Raw genomic sequence first — 26369 nt, 5'->3', positions numbered from 1 at the left:
AAATGTTGTAACTTCATAAGACAGTATCATATAGACCAAATTAACACAATTGAAAAGACTAGTGTAAGACCAGCAGAACTAATTTAAGCTGTGGGTGGGAATTTACATTGTTTTTGGGAGTGAAAATTAATTCTGCTAGTCTTATTATACTGATGATCTGAAACCCATTTGATATTCTCATGAGCAGACTCTGAGTGCGTGCATGTGTGTATGTGTGTGTGTGTGTGTGTGTGTGTGTGTGTGTGTGTATGAGTGTATGTGTTTGTGGTATTTTTTATTATTAAAAATGAGGAAAGTAATATTTCATTGATAACTGATAGACACAGTCCTTTAAAACGGTGATTTTGAGAATTTTTGGTGATAAAGCTTTTAAAGCATGATTGCATAGAAGCCACCAATATCATGAATTACTTGTTCATTTCAACACGCTTTTGAAATCTTTGATTATACTGAGATGCTCAGAAATAATATGCAGAATTTTAATTTGTGTCCTAAAATGGTATGTGAGTGGTTATGAACTTTACATACCTTTCTGCCACATTCTGTGGTGTACTTTGTATCATATTTTTTCAGATGTACGCACATTGATATGATAAGCTCTGATTTAATTTATTTTATACTTTTTACTGTATTTGCTTATAGCACTCTACCGCATTTAATTAGACTCTCCTGTTGCTAATAAATGAGAAAAGCAAAATAAATAAACAAAACAATTCCAGAATCAAAAGGGTTTTTGTATAATCAGTTTGTATCTATGAATATGTACTATATGAGATAAAAAGCTGAAAAGTTCAGAATGCAAGCATGTACCACCATATTTTATAAATTCCCTTAGAATTATGACTCATGAGCCTTTAGCCTATGAAATTATGACAATTCATGTCTCTGAAGAAGTTTACTGTTCTTGAAAAAACACTAAGGATAACAAATGACATTTTCTTTTATAGACTCTTGGACATCCTTGAATGAAACTGGAATGCCAGGTACACCCAGAACAAAATTCAGAACCAACATTTTGAACAATGTGTGTAGTTCGTGAGTGTCCAGTGATGATCAGCTTTTGATGATAAAATGGCCTTTCAAGCTGCACTTTTGCATTTTTTGCTCTTCTTCTTGACTTGACTTAGAAAGTTTAAATTCAAAAGTTGTATTTATACAGAAACCAGGAATATAACTTTCTAAATATATTTTTGTCCTGTGTCATGGCCTTGTGTAGTCTTCAGACCTAGTGAGCAACTAGACTTATTTTTACATGGGGAAATTAACTTCTGTTTGTTTATTTGTTTTTTTGAGACAGAGTCTTGTTCTGAAGTGTGGCTCAGAATGGATAAGCTCTTAAGGGAGTGATCTTTCTAAGGTTTTCTTCTATGGGAGGTAAAGCGGCAGGTGAATTTGGGCCTCATTATGCATAGGGCTGGGCACGTGGCTCTAACTGAGTAAACCACCCAGCACCTTCTGCCAAGAGTATTACCACCATGAGTAACAAACTAATCTCTCTTGAGCTCTTCTCCACTGGCAGTTGGAAATTCTTTGCAAGGTTCCCTCTTTCTGGTCTGATTTTTATGTTTTGCTGTCTTCTGGTGATAGGGTGAGGCTGTTTTACCCTAAACTAAAGAGTTTTAACTGAAGAGCCAGAGCGGCTTTGTTGTGTTCTACAAAGTAAGGGCAGCAGCTCCGCCTGAACTGTGGGGATACATTCCAAACCCTCAGTGAATGCCTGAAACCATAAATAGTAGTGAATCACACACTACTTTTTTCTTTACATACCTATCTATGATGAAGTTTAATTTGTATATTAGGCACAGTAAGAAATTAACAACAATGACAAAAAATAAAACGGAAAATTATACTACTGTACTACAATAAAACTTACTTGAATGTGATCTCTTAAATATGTCAGATTGTTATCATCTGTTTTCCTCTGACGATGTGAGGCGAAGCAATGCCCATGTAAGCAGATGAGGTGAGGTGAATGACATAGGCATTGTAGTGTAGTGTTAGGCCACTATTTACCCCCTGAATCTAGGTCAATCAAGAGATTGTAGGCTTAAAGTGATCCTGAGTCTTCCAGCCTTAATGAATTTGATAGCTGGGTGCAGGAGGAGACCGTGTTGATCACTGATGGGTGGGTAGCAGATGCAGTGTGGATGCACTGCAGGACAATTCACATCCTGGGCAGGATAGAGGGGGACAGCTGAACATTTAATTGTGCTTCTGAAAATGGCACACTAAAACTTATGACTTCTTTATTTCAGGAGTTTTCAATGTAATATTCCTGGAATAGAGTTGGCTATCAGTAGCTGTAACCACACAAAACAAAACTGGAGATGTAAAACCTCTATTTGATTTCTGACTCTTTCCTGGTGCACAATTTCTAAAAATGCTTAGAATTTCCATAGTGATGTCTTTTTATATGCTGATAATTGGTCGCTGGAAGACCCTGGGTAGCTTCAGGATAGCAATTGGTCACTATCCTGAAGACATGATTTATGATATGGTTTAGATCTCCTGTCTCAGTCTGCCAACTCTGTGGAGGAGAGAAGGCTGAAGGTTGTCAGTCACCAATGGCCAGTGATTAATTAGTGATGCCTACTTAATGAAGCATTGATAAAGCACCAAAGGGATCGGGTTTGGAGACCCTCCAGATGGCTGAATACATGAAGGTTTCTAGAGGCTGGCGTGTCCTGAGAGGGCGTAGAACCTTTGTGTTACTTCCCCCAGAGTTGGCACTATGCATCTCTTCATCTGTGCCTTTTGTAATGTCATTCATAGTAAACTGGTAAATGTGTTTCCCTAAGTACTTTGAGCCACTCCACCAACTTAACCCAAAGAGGGAGCTCTGGGAACCCCAGCTTGAAACCAGTTGGTCAGAAGTTCTCGAGTTTCAGAACTGGGACTGATGCAGGGAGGCAGTTTCATGAAACTAAGCCCGTTACATATAGAATATGATGCTATCTGCGGACAGAGTGTGAGAACTGAAATACAGTACACTCAGTGTGTGTCATCTGCAGAAATGATTGCTTGCTTGTTGGTTGGGAAAACCTGTCCACACGTTTGCTCACAGGAGCCTTCTTGTTGATGATTGTTGCTGTGGTGTGACAGCAGACAAAAACATGTCAAGGGTGTCTTTTACACGCATATGGTGGAGAAGGGGTACTAGTGTATGCTGTGTTAACTGCCCCTCATATTTTGGTCCAGAAATTATGCTCTTTGTCACTGTCCACTCATCACACCTGTTCTGCTTACAATGCAATCTTTTCTCAGTCTCATAGGGTCTTATTAGGATGACTTGTATATTACAGTTCACTTGTAGATATTAAATTTTAATAAATGTATTCTTCTTTGCATTTAATAAATATAAAGGGAAATAACAATTCTTTCTGAATTAATTACCTGCAATAAGTATAATTAATATTAGTTCTAATAAGTTCTCTATATGCTCCCCTTTGAATGCTTTGTAACAAAGCATGAGTCTCGTCTTAGGCTTTAAAAAAACAAACGAACAAAAAATACAGGGTAGAAAACATACACACAAGTGTGCACAATTTTTTAATAAAGGTTGAGTCTTGCTATGTTTCCCAAACTGGTCTCAATCTTCTGGGTTTCTCCAGTGATCCTCCTGTCTCAGCCTCTCAAATAGGTAGGTTTACAGGCATGCATCACTCTGCATTCTTATGCTTTTATAATTCTGTATATTTATTATTGATTTTAAATGCATTTTACTTTTTTTAATAGGTGCTTCAATTTCTGATGACTCTGCAGTCAGGTAGGAATATATAGATTTACAAAATTATGTTAACTAAGCAAATATAGATGGAAGAAACTTACATCAGTTGAGTGTTGTATTCTGAGCTAGAACCCTTTTATGTGCTATGCACTTATCATCTCAAAAAGCTGTCACAACATCTGTGTTCCTATATCTCACTATTTATTAAATAGGCAAGTATGGATTAGAGCAGTTGATTAATTGGCTCATGATCCCAAAATTAACAAAGTCTCTGGCTCACAGTTTGACCGTCTGCCTGCCCAACTTCCAAATCCCTTCTCTTGTTCCTCAGCATAGATGGATAGACATCTGTGCAGCCCTTGGACCAAAGTTTACATCTGAATCAGATTAATCATATTAATTTAATTAATATCTGCATTAATGAGAGATTAAATATCTTAAAATCCTCGTTTAAGGTTATTGTGTATTTTTACCATCAAAGGATTTAGGGCAGATCTTACTTAGCTTTGGCCATAGGACTGTAAGTTTTATAAAAGCCAGTTTGGACAAGTCTTAGAGAGAAATTACTTGACTTCCCAGTTTGGCTATTTTTTAGGCTGGCATTTCTGCCTACTTCCATAGTACTGAGTGTTTTTAGTCTTGTTTCTTATTCCAGGACATTTCTATAATCTTGTCTTGATTTTTAAAAACTTTCTTCTCTGCTCTTCTTGGTGTTTATGTTGTTTCATTATTTTATGAAATTATTCTGGCTGTGCATGCTCAGTTTTTCTATAGACAGAAAACAAAACACATAATATTACAGAATTTTAAGAATCTTAGAACTAATTAAAATACCCTCTAGTATTTTACCTGTGCTGAACATTCTTGCCACGTGATACTCTAGATAGAGAACCTGAGACTCAAAGGGATTTGGATATTTTCTTTCTTTTAGACAAAGGAATTGGCAGAAATGAGAGTTGAACTCATTTTAAAACCCAGTACCTTTCATTCCTTTTGTTTCCTTTTTTAAAAAAACCTATTTGCTTGTGTTTTAATAATACAAAGGGGGATGGAGTCTGTTGCACCCAGGACATAGAATGAGAATGAAATTAGCTAGTAACCCCAATGGAAGCAGATAAAAATGGACTGAGCTGGGGAAGGCCAAGTTTGAAGAGAGACAACACGGGATTGGATAAGAGTGTGGACTCTTCAATAAGATATCAGAATATTGGGATTTATGACAAGTTTCATAAAGATAAATTATAACGATGAAGAACAGAAGATGTTGGGAATTATCTACGAAGTCACATTAAAAGAAAAGGTTCAAGGGAGATGTACACAGATTGCTGCTTTTTTTTGTTGTTTAACAAAAACTGACAAACTTGAAGATTCATACTGAAAGATGCTACAACATTTTGAGAAAGTGGGAAGAGTGCCTACAGCAGATAGAGATGTGGTATCATCCACTTCCACCATGAGTTGCAGAGCATTGGCTTAGAGTTCTTGAGTACAGAGGGGCTGGAGATTGCTGAACTACATAGATTTGGGGCTCAGGGCAGGTGTCTCCTCATCTCTGCCTCTTTTCCCCATTCAGCAGTTTTTCCGATATCCATGTAGGCTGGGTCCGGGGCATGATGGGCTGACAAATTAGTCATGGAGTTCACCTGAGTACTTAGTAGTGTGTCTATGCTGAGGGAAGGTGATGGAGACTCCAGTTAATTTGTTTTTCAGGAGCAGGGATATAGAGGGTTTCTACTCTTGTTCATTTGACGTCATCCTTTCAGGAATCTGTGCTTTCATAGACAAAAGATTGAACGATTGGACACTGCCATGAAGCCCTGCAGAAATAAAATCTGGAAGCGGGTGCCCATGGAAAGAATCATATTGAGATAGTGCTTAGGGAACTAGAGGTACAAGTACCAGGACTCTGTTTTCCCAGCAGTCTCTCTCCTTGGGTATCTGAGTGCCCATGAATATTTTCAAGACCGTGTTAGTTTATGTGAACCCGAGTAGGGTAGAACCTATAGAGTGAAAATGATGGAATCGTACAATTGTTAATGTTTTAATCTTCCTGGGAAGAATATCCTCAATCAGATCATTCACCTTTGTTATTTGAATTTTGTACATTTAGCTTTCACACATTTCAAATATTGCAAGGGATTCCCTGTACTGTTTTAGGGGAAAGGAAAGCAATAGGACTTTCTTAAGTGGTTTTCATGCTGAGGAATCAAGACTGCCATTTTGAAGTGACATAAATTAGGCTTTTAATCAGACATAGCTCATGGGCAAGAGACAGCAGATCTTTCTACTTTGTTTTAGGTCACCACGTGCCTTCCAGTTTAGGCAACACAGTTATGTCATTTATTAATTGAATTTTAAGTTCATCTTTTGGGCTGATAATTTTTGAGGGTAAATGATTGTCAGACTCTGCCAATATATTGGCTGTCACTATTTGTTATGGAGCTGAAGGTCAGTTTTCATGGAATAGTTTATAGATTTAGACAGGTGGAAGCAGAAATAGGGAACAAAACTATATGTTTGGAACAGAGGCCATATGTTAATCATATAAAGAAACATTATTTAATATAAACATAGCTACCTTACCTCATATTGTGTTTTTGTTTTTATTGGAGGAGGAAGCTGGATAGGAAATATCAGTTAAAACAATTTTAAAGTATATCAAGTTGCTCACTTTCATTGTGTATTTTTACTCTAAAGGGTTTTCCATGACCTGTTCGTTGATTCATGCACTAAAGAAGATAAAGGCTTAACTGCTGCTACCAAGGTAAAGTGGTCTCTTGTAAAATTAATTTTCTCAGTTTGAATCGAGTTTTGAATGGTATTTACTATTAAAATTTAGAAGTGATTACCTATCATTGTTTGATGTTGGTAATGAAAAATTGGTCAGAGAAAAACGTAGATATATGGCTATTTGATTTAAAAAATTAACTTTGATAACTAACAAAAGATTGACAAGTACTTTGACCAGGTGGGGGTTAAAAAAATAAACTGGAAAAGACATCGTGACAGGAAAATCACAGTAAGAAATGCTTTCCCAATAGAAAAAATATAAAATTTCATTAAGGTTTATTTGGTTAAATATTAATACTTTGAGTTTTAAATCATGTGAGTGTAACTTTCTTAATATTTATGCCTGTATAAGTCTTCAGTGGATCAAGTCACTTGTAATACTCATGTAATCTTTCTGGTATTTTCCAGTTCAAAAAAGTTCAGCCCATAGCATATAGCCTTTTTTCTTGGACACTTATTATTCTGGGATATAGTTTTTAGGAAAGATTTGTTTCTTTACTTATATTATTAGTTCTGTTGTGAGACTAATATAATATTGAACATTTTAGAAATGTAGCTGGATGTGGTGGTGTACACCTGAAGTCCCAGCTACTTGAGTTTCAGGCAGCAAAACTGCAGCCCAGGAATTTGAGAACATCCTGGGACACATAACAAGACCGTATCTGATATAAAAATATAAATTGTGGAAACATAGAAAGTTAAATTTATGTTCTCAAAATTTCTATTACATAAAATTTTTGTGTCTTTTATAAATTGTCCATGAAGAGTTTATATAAAACACTTTATCTAATAGAATAACATGTATTTTGCTGCAAAGGACCAGTTGTAGCAGTAGAGACTCTTAATACAAACAAGATAAAGTTTTAACACCATAATTTTGTCATTGTAGTTTATTTAAAATGTCCCCTTGGCCAGGAACAGTGGTTTATGCCTGTAATCCCAGGCTGAGGAGGGTGGATCATCCTAGGTCAGAAGTTCGATATCAGCCCGGCCAAAATAATGAGCCCTCACTTCTATTGAAAATACAAAAAGTATGTCAATGTGGTTTTGATTTGCATTTCTCTGATGACCAGTGATGATGAGCATTTTTTCATATGTTTGTTGGCCTCCAGTATGTCTTCTTTTGTAAAGTGTCTGTTCATATCCTTCGCCCATTTTTGAATGGGCTTGTTTGTTTTTTTCTTGTAGATCTGCTTTAGTTCTTTGTAAATTCTGGATATCAGCCCCTTGTCAGATGGGTAGACTGCAAAAATTTTTTCCCATTCTGTTGGTTGCCGATTCACTCTACTGACTATTTCTTTTGCTGTGCAGAATCTGTGGAGTTTGATTAGGTCCCATTTGTCTATTTTGGCTTTTGTTGCCATTGCTTTTGGCATTTTGGTCATGAAGTCCTTGCCTACGCCTATGTCCTGAATGGTTTTGCCTAGATTTTCTTCTGGGTTTTTAAGGTGTTAGGTCTGATGTTTAAGTCTTTAATCCATCTGGAGTTAATTTAGGTGTAAGGTGTCAGGAAGGGGTCCTGTTTCTGCTTTCTGCACATGGCTAGCCAGTTTTCCCAACACCATTTATTAAACAGGGAAACCTTTCCCCATTGCTTGTTTTTGTAAGGTTTGTCGAAGATCAGATGGTTGTAGATATGTTGTATGTCCTCTGAGGCCTCTGTTCTGTTCCATTGGTCTATATCTCTCCTTTGGTACCAGTACCATGCTGTTTTGATTACTGTAGCCTTGTAGTATAGTTTGAAGTCCAGTAGTGTGATGCCTCCTGCTTTGTTCTTTTTGCTTAGAATTGACTTGGCTATGCGGGCTCTCTTTCAGTTCCATATGAAGTTTAAGGTGGTTTTTTCCAGTTCTGTGAAGAAGGTCATTGGTAGCTTGATGGGAATAGTGTTGAATTTGTAAATTACTTTGGGCAGTATGGCCATTTTCACGATATTGATTCTTCCTAACCATGAACATGGAATGTTTCTCCATCTGTTTGTGTCCTCTCTTATTTCGTTGAGCAGTGGCTTGTAGTTCTCCTTGAAGAGGTCCTTTACGTTCCTTGTTAGTTGTATTCCAAGGTATTTTATTGTCTTTGTAGCAATTGTGAATGGCAGTTTGTTCTTGATTTGGCTCTCTTACCATCTCACACCAGTTAGAATGGTGATCATTAAAAAATCTGGAGACAACAGATGCTGGAGAGGATGTGGAGAAATAGGAACACTTTTACACTGTTGGTGGGAGTGTAAATTAATTCAACCACTGTGGAAGACAGTGTGGCGATTCCTCAAGGACCTAAAAATAGAAATCCCATTTGACCCAGTAATCCCATTACTGGGTATATATCCAAAGGATTATAAAACATTCTACTATAAGGACACGTGCACACAAATGTTCATTGCAGCACTGTTTACAATAGCAAAGACCTGGAACCAACCCAAATGCCCAACGATGATAGACTGGATAGGGAAAATGTGGTACGTGTACACCATGGAATATTATGCAGCCATCAAAAAGGATGAGTTCGTGTTCTTTGTAGGGACATGGATGAACCTGGAAACCATCATTCTCAGCAAACTGACACAAGAGCAGAAAATCAAACACTGCATGTTCTCACTCATAGGCGAGCGTTGAACAATGAGAACACATGGACACAGGGAGGGGAGCACTACACACTGGGGTCCCTTTGGGGGAAATGGGGGAGGGACAGGGGGGTGGGGAGGTGGGAAGAGATAGCATGAGGAGAAATGACAGATAGAGGTGAGGGGACGGAAGGCAGCAATGCACACTGCCACGTGTGTACCTATGCAACAATCTTGCATGTTCTTCACATGTACCCCAAAACCTAAAATGCAATAAAAAAAAAGAAAATACAAAAAGTAGCCAGGTTTGGTAGCACAGGCCTGTAATCCCAACTACTCAAAAGGCTGAGGCAAAAGAATTGCTTGAACCTAGGTGGTGGAGTTTCAAGGGAGCCAAGATAGCGCCATTGCACTCCAGCCTGGCTTACAGAGTAAGACTCTCTCAAAACAAAACAACAACAACAAAATTGTTACAGGGTCTATCCCCTGTTTGCTTGCTTTTATTTAAACATAACATAAAATTCTGTTACTACATTATCATTCTATTCAACCATTTATTCTCTCAGTAAAAATGTTATCAAAACTATGTAAGTTTTTCCAAGGTCTTGTTGACTTAAATGAAGCAGTCTCTACAATGATGTATTGATCCTCCACATAACGTATTTTGATGTTTTCTATCATAAGTATCTTATTTTAAGACTAAAATATTTACATGAGGAATATTTAAAAATTTTAATACATTAAGTATTAGAGCACTATACAAATGTACATTTAAAATCCTCTCTTATTTTTGGTCGAGACTGCAAAGTAGAGTTAGGTACTTTAAAGCTAGTTGCTGGTTGAAATATGTACATGTTAATATTTTGTCTGTGAACATGTTTCTTCGGGCTGCCATACTTGGATAGTAGAGTCAGTGGCTGTGTGAAGGTAACAGATGAGGCTGACCTAGAAAGTGTAGATGACGTCCTCTACTGAAATGCTTTGGTTTTTAATGTACATTTCTCTTATTTTTAAGTCAAATTGGCATTAAAATAGTAAATTAAAATTTGTGAGGAGACAGGGTCTTGCTCTGTTGCCCCAGCTGGAGTGTAGTGGCATGATCTTCACTCACTACTGTCTCCACCTCCCAAGATCATATGATTCTTTCACATCAGCCTCTCGAGAAGCTGGGACTACAGGCACAGAACTTCATTCCTGACTCATTTTTGTATTTTTCTGTAGAGATGCATTCTCATTATGTTGCACAGCATGGCCTCAAACTCCTGAACTCAAATAATCTACCCACCTTGGCCTTGCAAAGAGCTGAGATTACAGGTGTAAGTCACCATGCCTGGCCTAAGTTGAGGTTTATTTAAATAAATTGATTAGGGCTGGGCGTGGTGGTACCCACTGGTTATCTCAACACTTTGGGAGGCAGAAGTAGAAGGATTACTTGAGCCCAAGAGTTTGAGACCAGCCTGAGCAAAACAGTGAGGCGCTGTCTACACAAATAACATAAAAATATTAGGCTGACATGGTATGCACCTGTAGTTTCAGCTACTCAGGAAGTTGAGGTGGGAAGATTGCTTGAGGTTAGAAGGTTGAGAACACAGTGAGCCACCATCATGCCACTGCATTCTAGCCCTGGTTGACAGAGTGACACCTAGTTTCATAAAAAGAGTACAAATTGGTAAGAAACTCTTGATGCAACTCACTATCAATTTTAAAATGTAAACTCATTCTTAATATTGCCTTAGCAGTGTGTCCCCAAGAAATTGCCAGAACCTTTGCCTGGACCTTCCTATGAAAAAGGAAATGGTGTAGTCAATGACGAAGAAGAAGGTAAGAACCTTCTTTTTAAATATTTTATTTAAAAAGTCATTTGATTGAATGGTTCTTTAAAAATATCAGCAATAATACACTCTAATAGCTAAACAAAATGTCCCGTTAAGCATATAATAGGTAAAGGAGGAGTAAAATGGTGATAAGTTGTGTCTCTAATCAGGGGTCAGCAATTGATTCTATCGAGAGTGCCACTAACGGAGCTGAGTTGTTAGTTCCACTTAAAGGTACTCTAAGACCTGAGGCAAGTCAGGAAAGGGGGAAGAGATGATAAGCAAAAGAGAAAGAATAATGAGGGCAGAGTGTACATAGAAGAAGTGAAAAAGACATTCGGGTGTATGCAATGGAGGGTAACAGAGTCAAATAGGTCTGTGGAAGAAGGAAGAACAGGGTGTTAGAAATAGGGAAGAAGATAAAGTGAGCTTCCAGTACCAAAACAGTTAGAGCATCAGAGCAACATTTTCCTACTCCTGCTGTCATCCTCTCTACTAGGGAGGCATTAAGGATTGGGGTACCACCCCACAGAGACCTGTGTTTTATCTACCATAGATGGATATCACCATAATAGTCAGCTATGTGTGGCTATAATTTAGTATTACAGAAAATGTTGTAACTTTTTAAGATAGTATCATATAGGCCAAATTAACACAATTGAAAAGAATCATTTTCGATGATTTATGGAGAGGAAGTTAATGAGAGAAATTTAGCCTGATTTAAAGTTTATTAGCAACTTTATGGCTTGTAAGGTAGTACTAAATTCAAGGACAAGATAGAGAAGAAATTGAAGCTCGGTTCTAGAATGCCAGTTAGAATAAGCAAATAAGGAAGCACATCAGTGTAGAGCATGGCATCTAAATTATCATGACTTACTTGAAGAGCTTCTGGAAAATGCACATTCTGATTCAGCAGGTATGGGATTCTGCATTTCTCCTGGGATCTCGGTTGATGTTGGTGCTGGTCCTTGGACATAGCTCTGAATAGCAAGGGAATGGGCTTCCTCTAGAGAAATCTGAAAAAAGAACCATTAAACATCAATTTAAAAAATAACAGAATGAAGGGAAGACATTAATTTCCTTTTATTTCTGACTATGATTGTAGCCACAGGGAAAAAAAGCGAGATTAAAAAAAAAGAGATATTATCATTGTATACTGCTGTGGAATATGAAGGAAAAAAGTGATCCCAATTATCCATACAAAGCTGTTAGGAGAAAAGGCATCAGGATGACAGATCTAAAGGTTCCTTTTGCAAAGGAAGAGGGATTGAGGAAGGACAAGGAGGGAGGCAAGAAGGAAGTTTGCTGTGCCACTTGGAAGTTAGAGTCAAGAAAACTTGAGTCACCTCACTTCCAGGTGCTTCTGCATATGTTCAGTCTCAAAAAGAGGTTTCTGCTGTGGAGAGTACTGGAGGCAGGAGGAAGTGCTAGAATAGGGGTAAACCACAGCAGCTCATGTTTTTTCGTAACTGTCAGGCCTCAGGAAGAGAATTTTCATTAACATGAGTGAATAAGATGTGATTAAGTTGCATACAGATGCTTTGGCTAATATTTTTTTTTGAGACAGCCAGTTCCTTGATATGCACTGTTTTATAAAAGGAGGTGAACTCATCCTTTTTTATGGCTGCATAGTGTTCTATAACGTATATGTGCCACATTTTCTTTATCCAGTCTATTACCGATGGGTATTTCGGTTAGTTCTGGGTCTTTGCTATTGTAAACAGTGCCGCAATGAACATATATGTGCATTTGTCTTTATAAGAGAATGATTTACATTCCTGCGGGTATCCCAGTAATGGGATTGTTAAGTCAAATTGTATTTCTATTTTTAGATCCTTGAGCAGTCACCACATTGTCTTCCACAATGGTTGAACTAATTTACACTCTCATCTTGCACACACATTCTGCTCATTAGAATGTCTGACAGGCTTCAGATCACCAGTGTAATAAGACTAGCAGAACTGATTTAAGCTGTGGGTGGGAATTTATATTGTTGGTGGGATTGAAAATTAATTCTGCTAGTCTTATTATGCTCATAATCTGAAGCCCATTTGATATTCTAATGAGCAGACTCTGAGTGCATGTGTGTGTTTGTGTGTTTGTGTGTCTGTGTGTATTGGTTTGTTTTGGCAATTTTTATTATTAGAAATGAGGAATGTAATCCTTCATTCATAACTGATAGACACAGTCTTTTAAAATGGTGATTCTGAGAATTTTTGGTGTTAAAATTTTTAAAGCATGATTGCATAAAAGCCAACCATATCATGAATTGCTTGTTAACTTTAATGCCCTTTTGAAATGTTTGATTACACTGAGATGCTCAGAAATAATATGCAGAATTTTAATTTGTGTCCTAAAATGGTATGTGAGTGCTTATAAACTTTACAAACCTTTCTGCTGCATTCTGTGGTGTACTTTGTATCATATTTTTCAGATGTATGCACATTGATATGATAAGCTCTGATTTAATTTATTTTATACTTTTTACTGTATTTGCTTATGGCACTCTACCACATTTAATTAGGCTCTCCTGTTGCTGATAAATGACTAAGACAAAATAAATAAACAAATAAAACAATTTCAGAATCAAGAGGGCTTTTGTTTAATCAGTTTGTATCTATGAATATGTACTATATGAGATATAAAGCTGGAAACTTTAGAATGCAAGCATGTACCACCATATTTTATAAATTCCCTTAGAATTATGACTCATGAGCCTTTAGCCTATGAAATTATGACAATTCATGTCTCTGAAGAAGTTTTCTGTACTGTTCTTGAAAAAACACTAAGGATAACAAATGACATTTTCTTTTATAGACTCTTTGACAACCTTGAATAAAACTGGAATGCCAGGTACACCCAGAACAAAATTCAGAACCAGTGTTTTGAACAATATGTATAGTTTGTGAGTGTCCGGTGATGATCAGCTTTTGATGATAAAATGACCTTTCAAGCTGCACTTTTGCATTTTTTGCTCTTCTTCTTGACTTGACTTAGAAAGTTTAAATTCAAAAGTTTTATTTATACAGAAACCAGGAATATAACTTTCTAAATACATTTCTGTCCTATCTCATGGCCTTGTGTAGTCTTCAGACCTAGTGAGCAACTAGACTTATTTTTACATGGGAAAAATTAGCTTCTGTTTGTTTGTTTGTTTGTTTACTTTTTTTGAGACAGAGTCTTGTTCTGAAGTGTGGTTCTGAGTGGATAAGCTCTTAAGGGAGTGATCTTTCCGAGGTTTTCTTCCATGGGAGGTAAAGTGGCAGGTGAATTTGGGCCTCATTATGCATAGGGCTGAGCACATGGCTCTAACTGAGTAAACCACCCAGCACTTTCCGCCAAGAGTATTACCACCACGAGTAACAAACTAATCTCTCTTGAGCTCTTCTCCACTGGCAGCTGGAAATTCTTTGCAATGTTCCTTCTTTCTGGTCTGATTTTTGTTTTCCTGGCTTCTGGTGAAAGGGTGAGGGTGTTTTATCCAAAACTAAAGAGTTTTAACTGAAGAGCCAGAGAGGCTCTGTTGTGTTCAACAAAATAAGTGCAGTAGCTCCCCCTGAACTGTGGGGATACATTCCAAACCCTCAGTGCATGCCTGAAACCATAAATAGTAGTGAATCACACACTACTTTTTCCTTTGCATACATATCTATGATGAAGTTCAATTTGTAAATTAGGCACAGTAAGAAATTAACAATAACCAAAAATGAAATGGAAAATTATAATACTATACTGTAATAGAAGTTATTTGAATGTGATCCCTTAAGTATGTCAGATTGTTATCATATTTTTTCTTCTGGTGACGTGAGGCGAAGCAATGCCCATGTAAGCAGATGAGGTGAGGTGAATGACATAGGCATTGTATTGTAGTGTTAGGCCACAATTTATCCCCTGACTCTAGGTCAATAAAGAGATTGTAGGCTTAAAGTGATGCTGAGTCTTCAAGCCTTAATGAATTTGATGGCTGGGTGCAGAAGGAGACCTTGTTGATCACTGATGGGTGGGTAGCAGATGCAGTGTGAATGCACTGCAGGACAATTCACATCCTGGGCTGGATAGAGGGGGATAGCTCAACATTTAATTGTGCTTCTGCTAAAACTTATGACTTCTTTATTTCAGGAGTTTTCAATGTAATATTTTTGTAATAGAGTTGGCTATCAGTAGCTGTAACCACAGAAAACAAAACTGGAGATGTAAAACCTCTATTTGATCTCTGACTCTTTCCTGGTGCACAAAAAATCTTCAGAATTTCTGAAGTGATGTCTTTTTATGTGCTGAGAATTGGTGGCTGGAAGCCCCTGGGTAGCTTCAGGATAGCAACTGGTCACATTCCTGAAGACATGATTTATGACAGGTTTGAGATCTCCCGTCTCAGTCTGCCAACTCTGTGGAGGAGAGAAGGCTGAAGGTTGTCAGTCACCAATGGCCAGTGATTAATTAGTGATGCCTACTTAATGAAGCATTGATAAAGCACCAAAGGGATCGGGTTTGGAGACCCTTCAGATGGCTGAATACATGAAGGTTTCTGGAGGCTGGCGTGTCCTGAGAGGGCATAGAACCTTTGTGCCACTTTCTCCAGACTTGGCACTATGCATCTCTTCATCTGTGCCTTTTGTAATGTCATTCATAGAAAACTGGTAAATGTGTTTCCCTAAGTACTTTGAGCCACTCCAGCAATTCAATTTAACCCAAAGAGGGAATCCTGGGAACCCCAGTTTGAAACCAGTTGGTCAGAAGTTCTCAAGTTTCAGAATTAGAACTAATGCAGGGAGGCAGTTTCATGGAACTAAGCCCATTGCATACAGAATATGATGCTATCTGCAGACAGAGTGTGAGAACTGAATTATAGGACACCCAGTGTGTGTCATCTGCAGAAATAATTGCTTGCTTGTTGGTTGGGAAAACCTGTCCACACGTTTGCTCACAGGAGCCTTCTTGTTGATGATTGTTGCTGTGATGTGACAGCAGACAAAAACATGTCAAGGGTGTCTTTTCCACGCATATGGTGGAGAAGGGGTACTAGTGTATGCTGTGTTAACTGCCCCTCATATTTTGGTCCAGAAATCATGCTCTTTGTCACTGTTCACTCATCACACCTTCTGCTAACAAAGCAATCTCTTGTCAATCTCATAGGGTATGGCTAGGATGACTTGTATATTACAGTTCACTTGAAGATAACAAATTTTAATAAATGTTTTCTTCTTTCCATTTAACAAATACAAAGGGAAATAACAATTCTTTCTGAATTAATTACCTACAACAAATGTAATTAATGTTAGTTCTAATAAGTTCGAGGTATGCTCCCCTTTGAATGCTTTGTAAGAAAGCATCAGTCTTGTCTTAGGCTTTAAAAAAACAAACAAACAAACAAACAAATACAGGGTCGATAACATACACGCAAGTGTGCACAATTTTTTAATGAAGGTTGAGTCTTGCTATGTTTCCCAAACTGGTCTCAATCTTCTGGGTCTCTCCTGTGATCCTCCTGTCTCAGCCTCTCAAATAGGTAGGATTACAGGCATGCATCACTCTACATTCTTATGCTTTTATATTTCTATATATTTATTATTGATTTAAAATGCATTTTACTTTTTTTAACAGATGCTTGGAACTCTGATGACTCTGTAGTCAGGTAGGAATATACAGATTTACACAATTATGTTAACTAAGCAAATATAGATGGAAGAGACATATCTGTTGAATGTTGTATTCTGAGCTAGAACCCTTTTATGTGCTATGCACTTACCATCTCATAAAGCTGTCACAACATCTGTGTTCCTATATCCTACTATTTATTAAATAGGCAAGTATGGATTAGAGCAGTTGATTAATTGGCTCATGATCCCAAAGTTAACAAAGTCGCTGGCCCACAGTTTTACCGTCTGCCTGCCTGGCTTCAAAATCCCTTCTCTTGTTCCTCAGCATAGATGGATAGACATCTGTGCAGCCCTTGGACCAAAGTTTACATCCAAATCAGATTAATCATATTAATTAATTTAATTAATGTCTGCATTAATGAGAAATTAAATATCTTAAAATCCTCGTTTAAGGTTATTATCTTTACCGTCAAAGGCTTTAGGGCAGATCTTACTTAGCTTTGGTCATAGGACAGTAAGTTTTATAAAAGCCAGTTTGGACAAGTCTTAGAAATTACTTGACTTCCCAGTTCGACTATTTTTTAGGCTGGCATTTCTGCCTACTTCCATAGTACTGAGTGTTTTTAGTCTTGTTTCTTATTCCAGGACATTTCTATAATCTTGTCTTTATTTTTTAAAACTTTCTTCTCTGTTCTTCTTGCTGTTTATGTTGTTTCATTATTTTATGAAATTCTTCTGGTGATGCATTCTCAATTTTCCTATAGACAGAAAACAAAACACATAGAATTACCGAATTTTAAGAATCTTAGAACTAATTAAAATACCCTCTAGTAACTATTTTACCTATGCTGACCATTCTGGCCAGTTGATACTCTACGTGGAGAACGTGAGACTCAAAGCGTTTTGAATACTTCTTTTTTTTAGACATAGGAATTGGCAGAAATGAGAGTTGAACTCATTTTAAAGCCCAGTACCTTTCATTCCTTTTCCATTTTTTTTTTTAGCCTATTTGCTTGTGTTTTATTAATACAAAGGGGATGGAGTCTGTTGCACCCAGGGTATAGAATGAGAATGAAATTAGCTAGGGACCCAATGGAAACGGATAAGAATGGAATGAGCAGGGGAAGGCCAAGTTTGAAGAGAAACAACACTGGATTGGATAAGAGTGTGGACTCTTCAATAAGATACCAGAATATTGGGATTTATGACAAGTTTCATAAAGATAAATTATAAAAATGAGGAATAGAAGATGTGGGGAATTATCTACGAAGTCACATTGAAAGAAAAGGTTCAAGGGAGATGTACACAGATTGCTGCTTTTTTTGTTTGTTTAACAAAAACTGAAAAACTTGAAGATTCATACTGATAGATGGTAAAACATTTTGAGAAAGTGGGAAAAGTGTCTACAGCAGATAGAGATGTGGTATCATCTACTTCCACCATGAGATGCAGAGCATTGGCTTAGAGTTCCTTGAGTACAGAGATTGCTGAACTACATAGATTTGGGCTCAGGGCAGGTGTCTCCTCACCTCTGCCTCTTTTCCCCATTCAGCTGTTTTTCCGATATCCATGTAGGCTGGGTCCGGGGCATAATGGCCTGAGAAATTAGTCATGGAGTTCACCTGAGTATTTAGTAGTGTGTCTATGTTGGGGGAAGGTGATTGAAACTCCAGTTAATTTGCTTTTCAGGAGCAGGGATATAGAGGGTTTCTACTCTTGTTCATTTGAGGTCATCCTTTCAGGAATCTGTGCTTTCATAGACAAAAGATGGAAAGATTGGAGACTGCCATGAAGCCCTGCAGAAATAAAATCTGGAAGTGGGAGCCCATGGGAAGAATAATATTGAGATACTACTTAGGAAACTAGAGGTATAACTACCAGGACTCTGTTTTCCCAGCAGTCTCTCTCCTTGGGTGTCTGAGTGCCCATGAATATTTTCAAGACCTTCCCAGTATTGGTCAACCCGAATAAGGTAGCACTTATAGAGTGAAAATGATGGAATTTTAAAATTGTTGATGTTTTAATCTTTCTGGGAAGAATATTCTCAATCAGATCATACACCTTTGTTTTTGACTTTTGTACATTTAGCTTTCACACATTTCAAATATTGCAGGGGATTCCCTGTACTGTTTTAGGGGAAAGGAAAGCAATAGGACTTTCTTAAGTGGTTTTCATGCTGAGGAATCAAGGCTGCCATTTTGAAATGACACAAATTGTCTTTTCACCAGAGATAGCTCATGGACAAGAGACAGCGGATCTTCCTACTTTGTTTTAGGTCATCATGTGTCTTCCCATTTAGGTAACACAGTTATGTCATTTATTAATTGAATTTTAAGTTCAACTTTTGGACAGATAATTTGTTAAGGTAAATGATTGTCAGGCTCTGCCAATATATTGTCTGTCACTATTTGTTATGGAGCTGAAGGTCAGTTTTCTTGGAACAGTTATAGATTTAGACAGGTGGAAGCAGAAATAGGGAACAAAAATCTATGTGTAGAACAGAGGCCATATTTTAAACATATCAAGAAACATTATTTAATATACACATAGCTACCGTTCCCCATATTGTGTTTTTGTTTTTTTGGAGGGGGAAGCTGGATAGGAAATGGCAGTTAAAAAATTTTTAAAGTAAATCAGCTGGCTCATTTGCATTGTGTATTTTTGCTCTTAAGCATTTTCCATGACCTGTTTGTTGATTCGTGCAAGAAACCAAAAGACAAAGGCTTGACTGCTGCTACCAAGGTAAAGTGGTCTTTTGGAAAATTAATTTTCTCAGTTTGAATCTAGTTTTGCATGGTATTTACTATTAAAATTTAGAAGTGGTTACCTATCATTATTTGATGCTGGTAACAAAAAATTGGTCAGAGAAAAATATAGATATATGGCTATTTAATTAAAAAATTAATTTTTATGACCAACAAAAGATTGACAAGTACTTTGACCTGGTGGGGGTTAAGAAAAATAAACTGGAAAAGACATCGTGGCAGGAAAATCTCAGTAGGAAACACTTTCCCCAATAGAAAAAATATAAAATTTCATTAAGGTTTATTTGGGTAAACATTAATACTTTGAGTTTTAAATCATGGTAGTGTAACTTTGATAATATTTAGTGGATCAAGTCACTTGTAATAATTATCAAATCTTTCTGTTATTTTTTAATTCAAAAAAGTTCAGCCCATAGCATATAACATTTTTTCTTGGACACTTATTATTCTGGGATATAGTTTTTAGGAAATATTTGTTTCTTTACTTATATTATTAGTACTGTAGTGAGACTAATATAATATTGAACATTTTAGAAATGTAGCTGGATGTGGTGGTGTACACCTGAAGTCCCAGCTACTTGAGTTTCAGGCAGCAAAACTGCAGCCCAGGAATTTGAGAACATCCTGGGACACATAACAAGACTGTATCTGATTTAAAAATGTAAATTGTAGAAATGTAGAAAGTTAAATTTATGTTCTCAAAATTTGTATTACAAAGAAATTTTTTGTGTCTTTTATAAATTGTCCATGAATAGTTTATATAAAACACTTCATCTAATAGAATAATATGTATATTTATGCAAGGAACTAGTTGTAGAAGCAGAGACTCTTAGTGCCAATATGATAATGTTTTAAAACTATAATTTTGTCATCAAAGTATATTTAAAACGTCCCCTTGGGCAGGCATGCTGGTTTATGCCTTCAATGTCAGCGCTCCGGAAGGCTGAGCTGGGTGGACCATCTTAGTGCAGAAGTTCGAGACCAGCCTGGCCAAAATGGTGAACCCTCATTTATACTGAAAATACAAAATTTAGCCAGGTGTGGTAGCACAAGCCTAATACCCTACTACTCAAAAGACTGAGGCAAAATAATTGCTCAAACCTTGGAGGTGGAGGTTGGAGGGAGCCGAGATAGCGCCATTACACTCCACCTTGGGTTACAGAGTGAGACGGTCTCGAAACAAATCAACAACAACAAAACGGTTACAGGGTTTATCCCCTGTTTGCTTGATGTTATTTAAACATAACATAAAATTCTGTTACTACATTATCATTCTATTCAACCATTTATTCTCTCAGTAAAAATGTTATCAAAAATATGTAGTTTTTTTTCAAGGCCTTGTTGACCTAAATGAAGCAGCTTCTGCAATGATCTATTGTTCCTCAACATAATGTATTTGGGTGTTTTCTATCTTAAGTATAATATTTTTTTTTTTGTTTCTTTTTTTTTTTATTGCTTTTTAGGTTTTGGGGTACATATGATGAACATGCAAGATTGTTGCATAGGTACACACATGGCAGTGTGCTTTGCTGCCTTCCGTCCCCTCACCTGTATCTGTCATTTCTCCCCATGCTATCTCTTCCCACCTCCCAAACCCCCCGCCCCTCCCCCATTTCCCCCCAACGGACCCCAGTGTGTAGAGCTCCCCTCCCTGTGTCCATGTGTTCTCATTGTTCAACACCCGCCTATGAGCGAGAATATATGGTGTTTGATTTTCTGCTCTTGTGTCAGTTTGCTGAGAATGATGGTTTCCAGGTTCATCCATGTCCCTACAAAGGACGTGAACTCATCGTTTTTGATGGCTGCATAATATTCCATGGTGTATATGTACCACATTTTCCCTATCCAGTCTATCATCGTTGGGCATTTGGGTTGGTTCCAGGTCTTTGCTATTGTAAATAGTGCTGCAATGAACATTCGTGTGCATGTGTCCTTGTAGTAGAATGATTTATAATCCTTTGGATATATACCCAGTAATGGGATTGCTGGGTCAAATGGGATTTCTATTTTTAGGTCCTTGAGGAATCGCCACACTGTCTTCCACAATGGTTGAATTAATTTACACTCCCACCAACAGTGTAAAAGTGTTCCTATTTCTCCACATCCTCTCCAGCATCTGTTGTTTCCCGATTTTTTAATGATCGCCATTCTAACTGGTGTGAGATGGTATCTCAATGTGGTTTTGATTTGCATTTCTCTGATGACCAGTGATGATGAGCATTTTTTCATATGTTTGTTGGCCTCCTGTATGTCTTCTTTTGTAAAGTATCTGTTCATATCCTTCGCCCATTTTTGAATGGGCTTGTTTGTTTTTTTCTTGTAGATCTGCTTTAGTTCTTTGTAAATTCTGGATATCAGCCCCTTGTCAGATGGGTAGACTGCAAAAATTTTTTCCCATTCTGTTGGTTGCCGATGCACTCTACTGACTGTTTCTTTTGCCGTGCAGAAGCTGTGGAGTTTGATTAGGTTCCATTTGTCTATTTTGGCTTTTGTTGCCATTGCTTTTGGCGTTTTGGTCATGAAGTCCTTGCCTACACCTATGTCCTGAATGGTTTTGCCTAGATTTTCTTCTAAGGTTTTTATGGTATTGGGTCTGATGTTTAAGTCTTTAATCCATCTGGAGTTAATTTAGGTGTAAGGTGTCAGGAAGGGGTCCTGTCTCTGCTTTCTGCACATGGCTAGCCAGTTTTCCCAACACCATTTATTAAACAGGGAGTCCTTTCCCCATTACTTGTTTTTGTCAGGTTTGTCAAAGATCAGATGGTTGTGGGTATGTTGTATTTCCTCTGAGGCCTCTGTTCTGTTCCATTGGTCTATATCTCTCCTTTGGTACCAGTACCATGCTGTTTTGATTACTGTAGCCTTGTAGTATAGTTTGAAGTCCGGTAGTGTGATGCCTCCTGCTTTGTTCTTTTTGCTTAGAATTGACTTGGCTATGCGGGTTCTCTTTTGGTTCCATATGAAGTTTAAGGTGTTTTTTTCCAGTTCTGTGAAGAAGGTCATTGGTAGCTTGATGGGAATAGCGTTGAATCTGTAAATTACTTTGGGCAGGATGGCCATTTTCACGATGTTGATTCTTCCTAACCATGAACATGGAATGTTTCTCCATCTGTTTGTATCCTCTCTTATTTCATTGAGCAATGGCTTGTAGTTCTCCTTGAAGAGGTCCTTTACGTTCCTTGTTAGTTGTATTCCTAGGTACTTTATTCTCTTTGTAGCAATTGTGAATGGCAGTTCGTTCTTGATTTGGCTCTCTTGAAGTCTATTACTGGTGTATAGGAATGCTTGTGATTTTTGCACGTTGATTTTGTATCCTGAGACTTTGCTGAAGTTGTTTATTAGTTTCAGGAGACTTTGGGCTGAGATGATGGGGTCTTCCAGATATACAATCATGTCATCTGCAAATAGAGACAATTTGATTTCCTCCTTTCCAATTTGGATACCCTTTATTTCTTTTTCTTGCCTGATTGCTCTGGCTAGAACTTCCAGTACTATATTGAATAGGAGTGATGGGAGAGGGCATCCTTGTCTAGTGCCAGATTTCAAAGGGAATGCTTCCAGTTTTTGCCCATTCAGTATGATATTGGCTGTTGGTTTGTCGTAAATAGCTTTTATTGTTTTGAGATATGTTCCATCAATACCTAGTTTATTGAGGGTTTTTAGCATAAAGGGTTGTTGAATTTTGTCAAAAGCCTTCTCTGCATCAATCGAGATAATCATGTGGTTTTTGTCTTTGGTTCTGTTTATGTGGTGAATTATGTTTATGGACTTGCGTATGTTGAACCAGCCTTGCATCCCTGGGATGAATCCTACTTGATCATGGTGGATGAGCTTTTTGATATGGTGTTGCAATCGGTTTGCCAGTATTTTATTGAAGATTTGTGCATCTGTGTTCATCATGGATATTGGCCTGAAATTTTCTTTTCTTGTTGAGTCTCTGCCGGGTTTTGGTATCAGGATGATGTTTGTCTCGTAAAATGATTTGGGAAGGATTCCCTCTTTTTGGATTGTCTGGAATAGTTTCAGAAGGAATGGTATCAGCTCCTCCTTGTATGTCTGGTAGAATTCAGCTGTGAACCCATCTGGACCTGGGCTTTTTTTGGGTGGTAGGCTCTTAATTGCTGCCTCGACTTCAGACCATGTTATTGGTCTATTCAGGGTTTCGGCTTCTTCCAGGTTTAGGCTTAGGAGGTTGCAGGTGTCCAGGAATTTATCCATTTCTTTCAGGTTTACTAGTTTATGTGCATAGAGTTGTTTGTAATAATCTCTGATGATGGTTTGGATTTCTGTGGAATCTGTGGTGATATCCCCTTTATCGTTTTTTATTGCATCAATTTGGTTATTCTCCCTCTTCTTTTTTATTAATCTGGCTAGTGGTCTGTCTATTTTGTTGATCTTTTCAAAAAACCAGCTCCTGGATTTATTGATTTTTAGAAGAGTTTTTTGTGTCTCTATTTCCTTCAGTTCTGCTCTGATCTTAGTTATTTCCTGTCTTCTGCTAGGTTTTGAGTTTTTTTGATCTTGCTCCTCTAGCTCTTTCAATTTTGATGACAGGGTGTCAATTTTAGATCTCTCCTTTCTTCTCATGTGGGCACTCATTGCTATATATTTTCCTCTAGAGACTGCTTTAAATGTGTCCCAGAGATTCTGGTATGTTGTGTCTTCGTTCTCATTGGTTTCGAAGAACATCTTTATTTCTGCCTTCATTTCATTGTTTATCCAGTCAACATTCAAGAGCAAGTTGTTCAGTTTCCATGAAGCTGTGCGGTTCTGGGTTAGTTTCTGCATTCTGAGTTCTAACTCGATTGCACTGTGGTCTGAGAGACTGTTTGTTATGATTTCTGTTCTTTTGCATTTGCTGAGGAGTGATTTATTGCCAATTATGTGGTCAATTTTAGAGTAGGTGTGATGTGGTGCTGAGAAGAATGTATGTTCTGTGGATTTGGGGTGGAGAGTTCTGTAAATGTCTATTAGGTTTGCTTGTTCCAGGTCTGTATTCAGGTCCTGGATATCCTTGTTGATTTTCTGTCTGGTTGATCTGTCTAATATTGACAATGGGGTGTTAAAGTCTCCCACTATTATTGTGTGGGAGTCTAAGTCTCTTTGTAAGTCATTAAGAACTTGCCTTATGTATCTGGGTGCTCCTGTATTGGGTGCGTATATATTTAGGATTGTTAGCTCTTCTTGTTGCAGTGATCCTTTTACCATTATGTAATGTCCTTCTTTGTCTCTTTTGATCTTTGTTGCTTTAAAGTCTATTTTATCAGAGATGATAATTGCAACTCCTGCCTTTTTTTGCTCTCCATTTGCTTGGTAGATCTTCCTCCATCCCTTTATTTTGAGCCTTTGTGTATCCTTGCATGTAAGATGGGTTTCCTGGATACAGCACACTGATGGGTTTTGGCTTTTTATCCAATTTGCCAGTCTGTGTCTTTTGATTGGGGCATTTAGTCCATTTACATTTAGGGATAGTATTGTTATGTGTGAATTTGATGCTGTCATTTTGATGCTACCTGGCTGTTTTGTTGGTTAGGTGATGCAGATTCTTGATTGTGTTGATGCTCTTTTACCATTTGGTGTGTTTTTGGAGTGGCTGGTACTGGTTGTTCCTTTATATGTGTAGAGCCTCTTTCAGGAGTTCTTGTAGAGCAGGTTTGGTGGTGATGAAATCTCTGAGTGCTTGCTTGTTCACAAAGGATTTTATCTTTCCTTCACTTATGAAGCTTCGTTTGGCTGGATAGGAGATTCTGGGTTGAAAGTTCTTTTCTTTAAGGATGTTGAATATTGGCCCCCAATCTCTTCTGGCTTGTAGGGTTTCTGCTGAGAGATCTGCTGTGAGTCTAATGGGCTTCCCTTTGTGGGTAACCCGACCTTTCTCTCTGGCTGCCCTTAGCATTTTCTCTTTCATTTCAACCCTGGTGAATCTGACGATTATGTGCCTTGGGGTTGCTCTTCTTGAGGAATATCTTTGTGGTGTTCTCTGTATTTCCTGGATTTGAATATTGGTCTGCCTTGCTAGGTTAGGGAAGTTTTCCTGGATAATATCCTGAAGAGTATTTTCCAGCTTGGATTCATTCTCTTCATCACATTCAGGTACACCTATCAGACGTAGATTAGGTCTTTTCACATAGTCCCACATTTCTTGAAGATTTTCTTCATTCCTTTTTGCGCTTTTTTCTCTGTTCTTGCCTTCTCTTTTTATTTCATTGAGTTGATCTTCGACCTCTGATATCCTTTCTTCTGCTTGGTCAATTCGGCTGTTGAAGCTTGTGCATGCTTCACGAAGTTCTCGTGTTGCGTTTTTCAGCTCCATCAATTCACTTATACTCCTCTCTATGCTGTCCATTCTCGTCAGCAGTTCGTCCAATCTTTTTTCAAGGTTCCTATTTTCTTTGCGATGGGTTAGAACATGTTCTTTTAGCTCATTGTAGTTTCTTACTACCCACCTTCTGAAGTCTGATTCTGTCATTTCATCACCCTCCTTCTCCATCCGGTCTGGTTCCCTTGCTGGTGAGGAGTTGTGATCCCTTTTAGGAGGAGAGGTGTTCTGGTTTCGGGAGTTTTCATCCTTTTTGCGCTGGTTTCTTCCCATTTTTGTGGGTTTATCCACCTGTTGTCTGTCTCTGTCCCAGGGAGTTGGAGCTTTATGAGTTTCCGTTGCACTACTGCCTTTTTTGATTTTTCTTTCAGGTCGCACCCGCCCAGCTAGCAGCACGCCTAGCCTCTGCCTGCCCTCAGGGGCTTTGCTGAGCTGCTGTGGGCTCCGCCCAGCTGCCCTGAGCTCTTCCCTGTAGTCCTTTTTATATGGGCGTAGTTAGAACTGTCTCGGCAATGGTGGCCCCGCCTCTGTTATGGCGGACTCTCTCTGTTGTGGCGGGTTGCCTCGGCAACGGCGGGTTGCCTCGGCAACGGCAGCCTGCCTCCGTAGCGGTGGAGAGTCTCAGTAATGGCGGAAGCCCCTCCCCCACGGAGCCGGACCATCCGGGTTCAGCTGTGCTTGGTTTGGAGGGCTCAACCCAGAGGGTTTCCAATTACTGTTTTTGTTTTCGTTGTTGTTGGGGTTGGAGGGGTGGGACCAACCGAGCCTGATCACCTGGCTCCCTGACTCAGAGT

The 26369-nt window shown here is 38.1% G+C and overlaps 1 protein-coding gene across 1 annotated transcript in view; it reads left to right on the top strand.

Annotated features, from left to right (window-relative positions):
* Positions 1–26369, top strand: part of LOC141585304 (uncharacterized) — a 125130-nt gene that overhangs the window by 40944 nt on the left and 57817 nt on the right. The window contains exons 12-18 of the mRNA XM_074403517.1: positions 948–983; positions 3736–3766; positions 6425–6491; positions 10817–10901; positions 13712–13747; positions 16496–16526; positions 19164–19233. Coding sequence (XP_074259618.1) covers positions 948–983; positions 3736–3766; positions 6425–6491; positions 10817–10901; positions 13712–13747; positions 16496–16526; positions 19164–19233 — 356 coding nt within the window. The remainder of the gene's footprint in view (positions 1–947; positions 984–3735; positions 3767–6424; positions 6492–10816; positions 10902–13711; positions 13748–16495; positions 16527–19163; positions 19234–26369) is intronic.

Source organism: Saimiri boliviensis, chromosome 8 (genome assembly GCF_048565385.1).
Source record: "Saimiri boliviensis isolate mSaiBol1 chromosome 8, mSaiBol1.pri, whole genome shotgun sequence".
NCBI classification, from domain to species: Eukaryota; Metazoa; Chordata; class Mammalia; order Primates; family Cebidae; genus Saimiri; species Saimiri boliviensis.
This window is presented reverse-complemented; position numbering and strand designations above follow the sequence as displayed.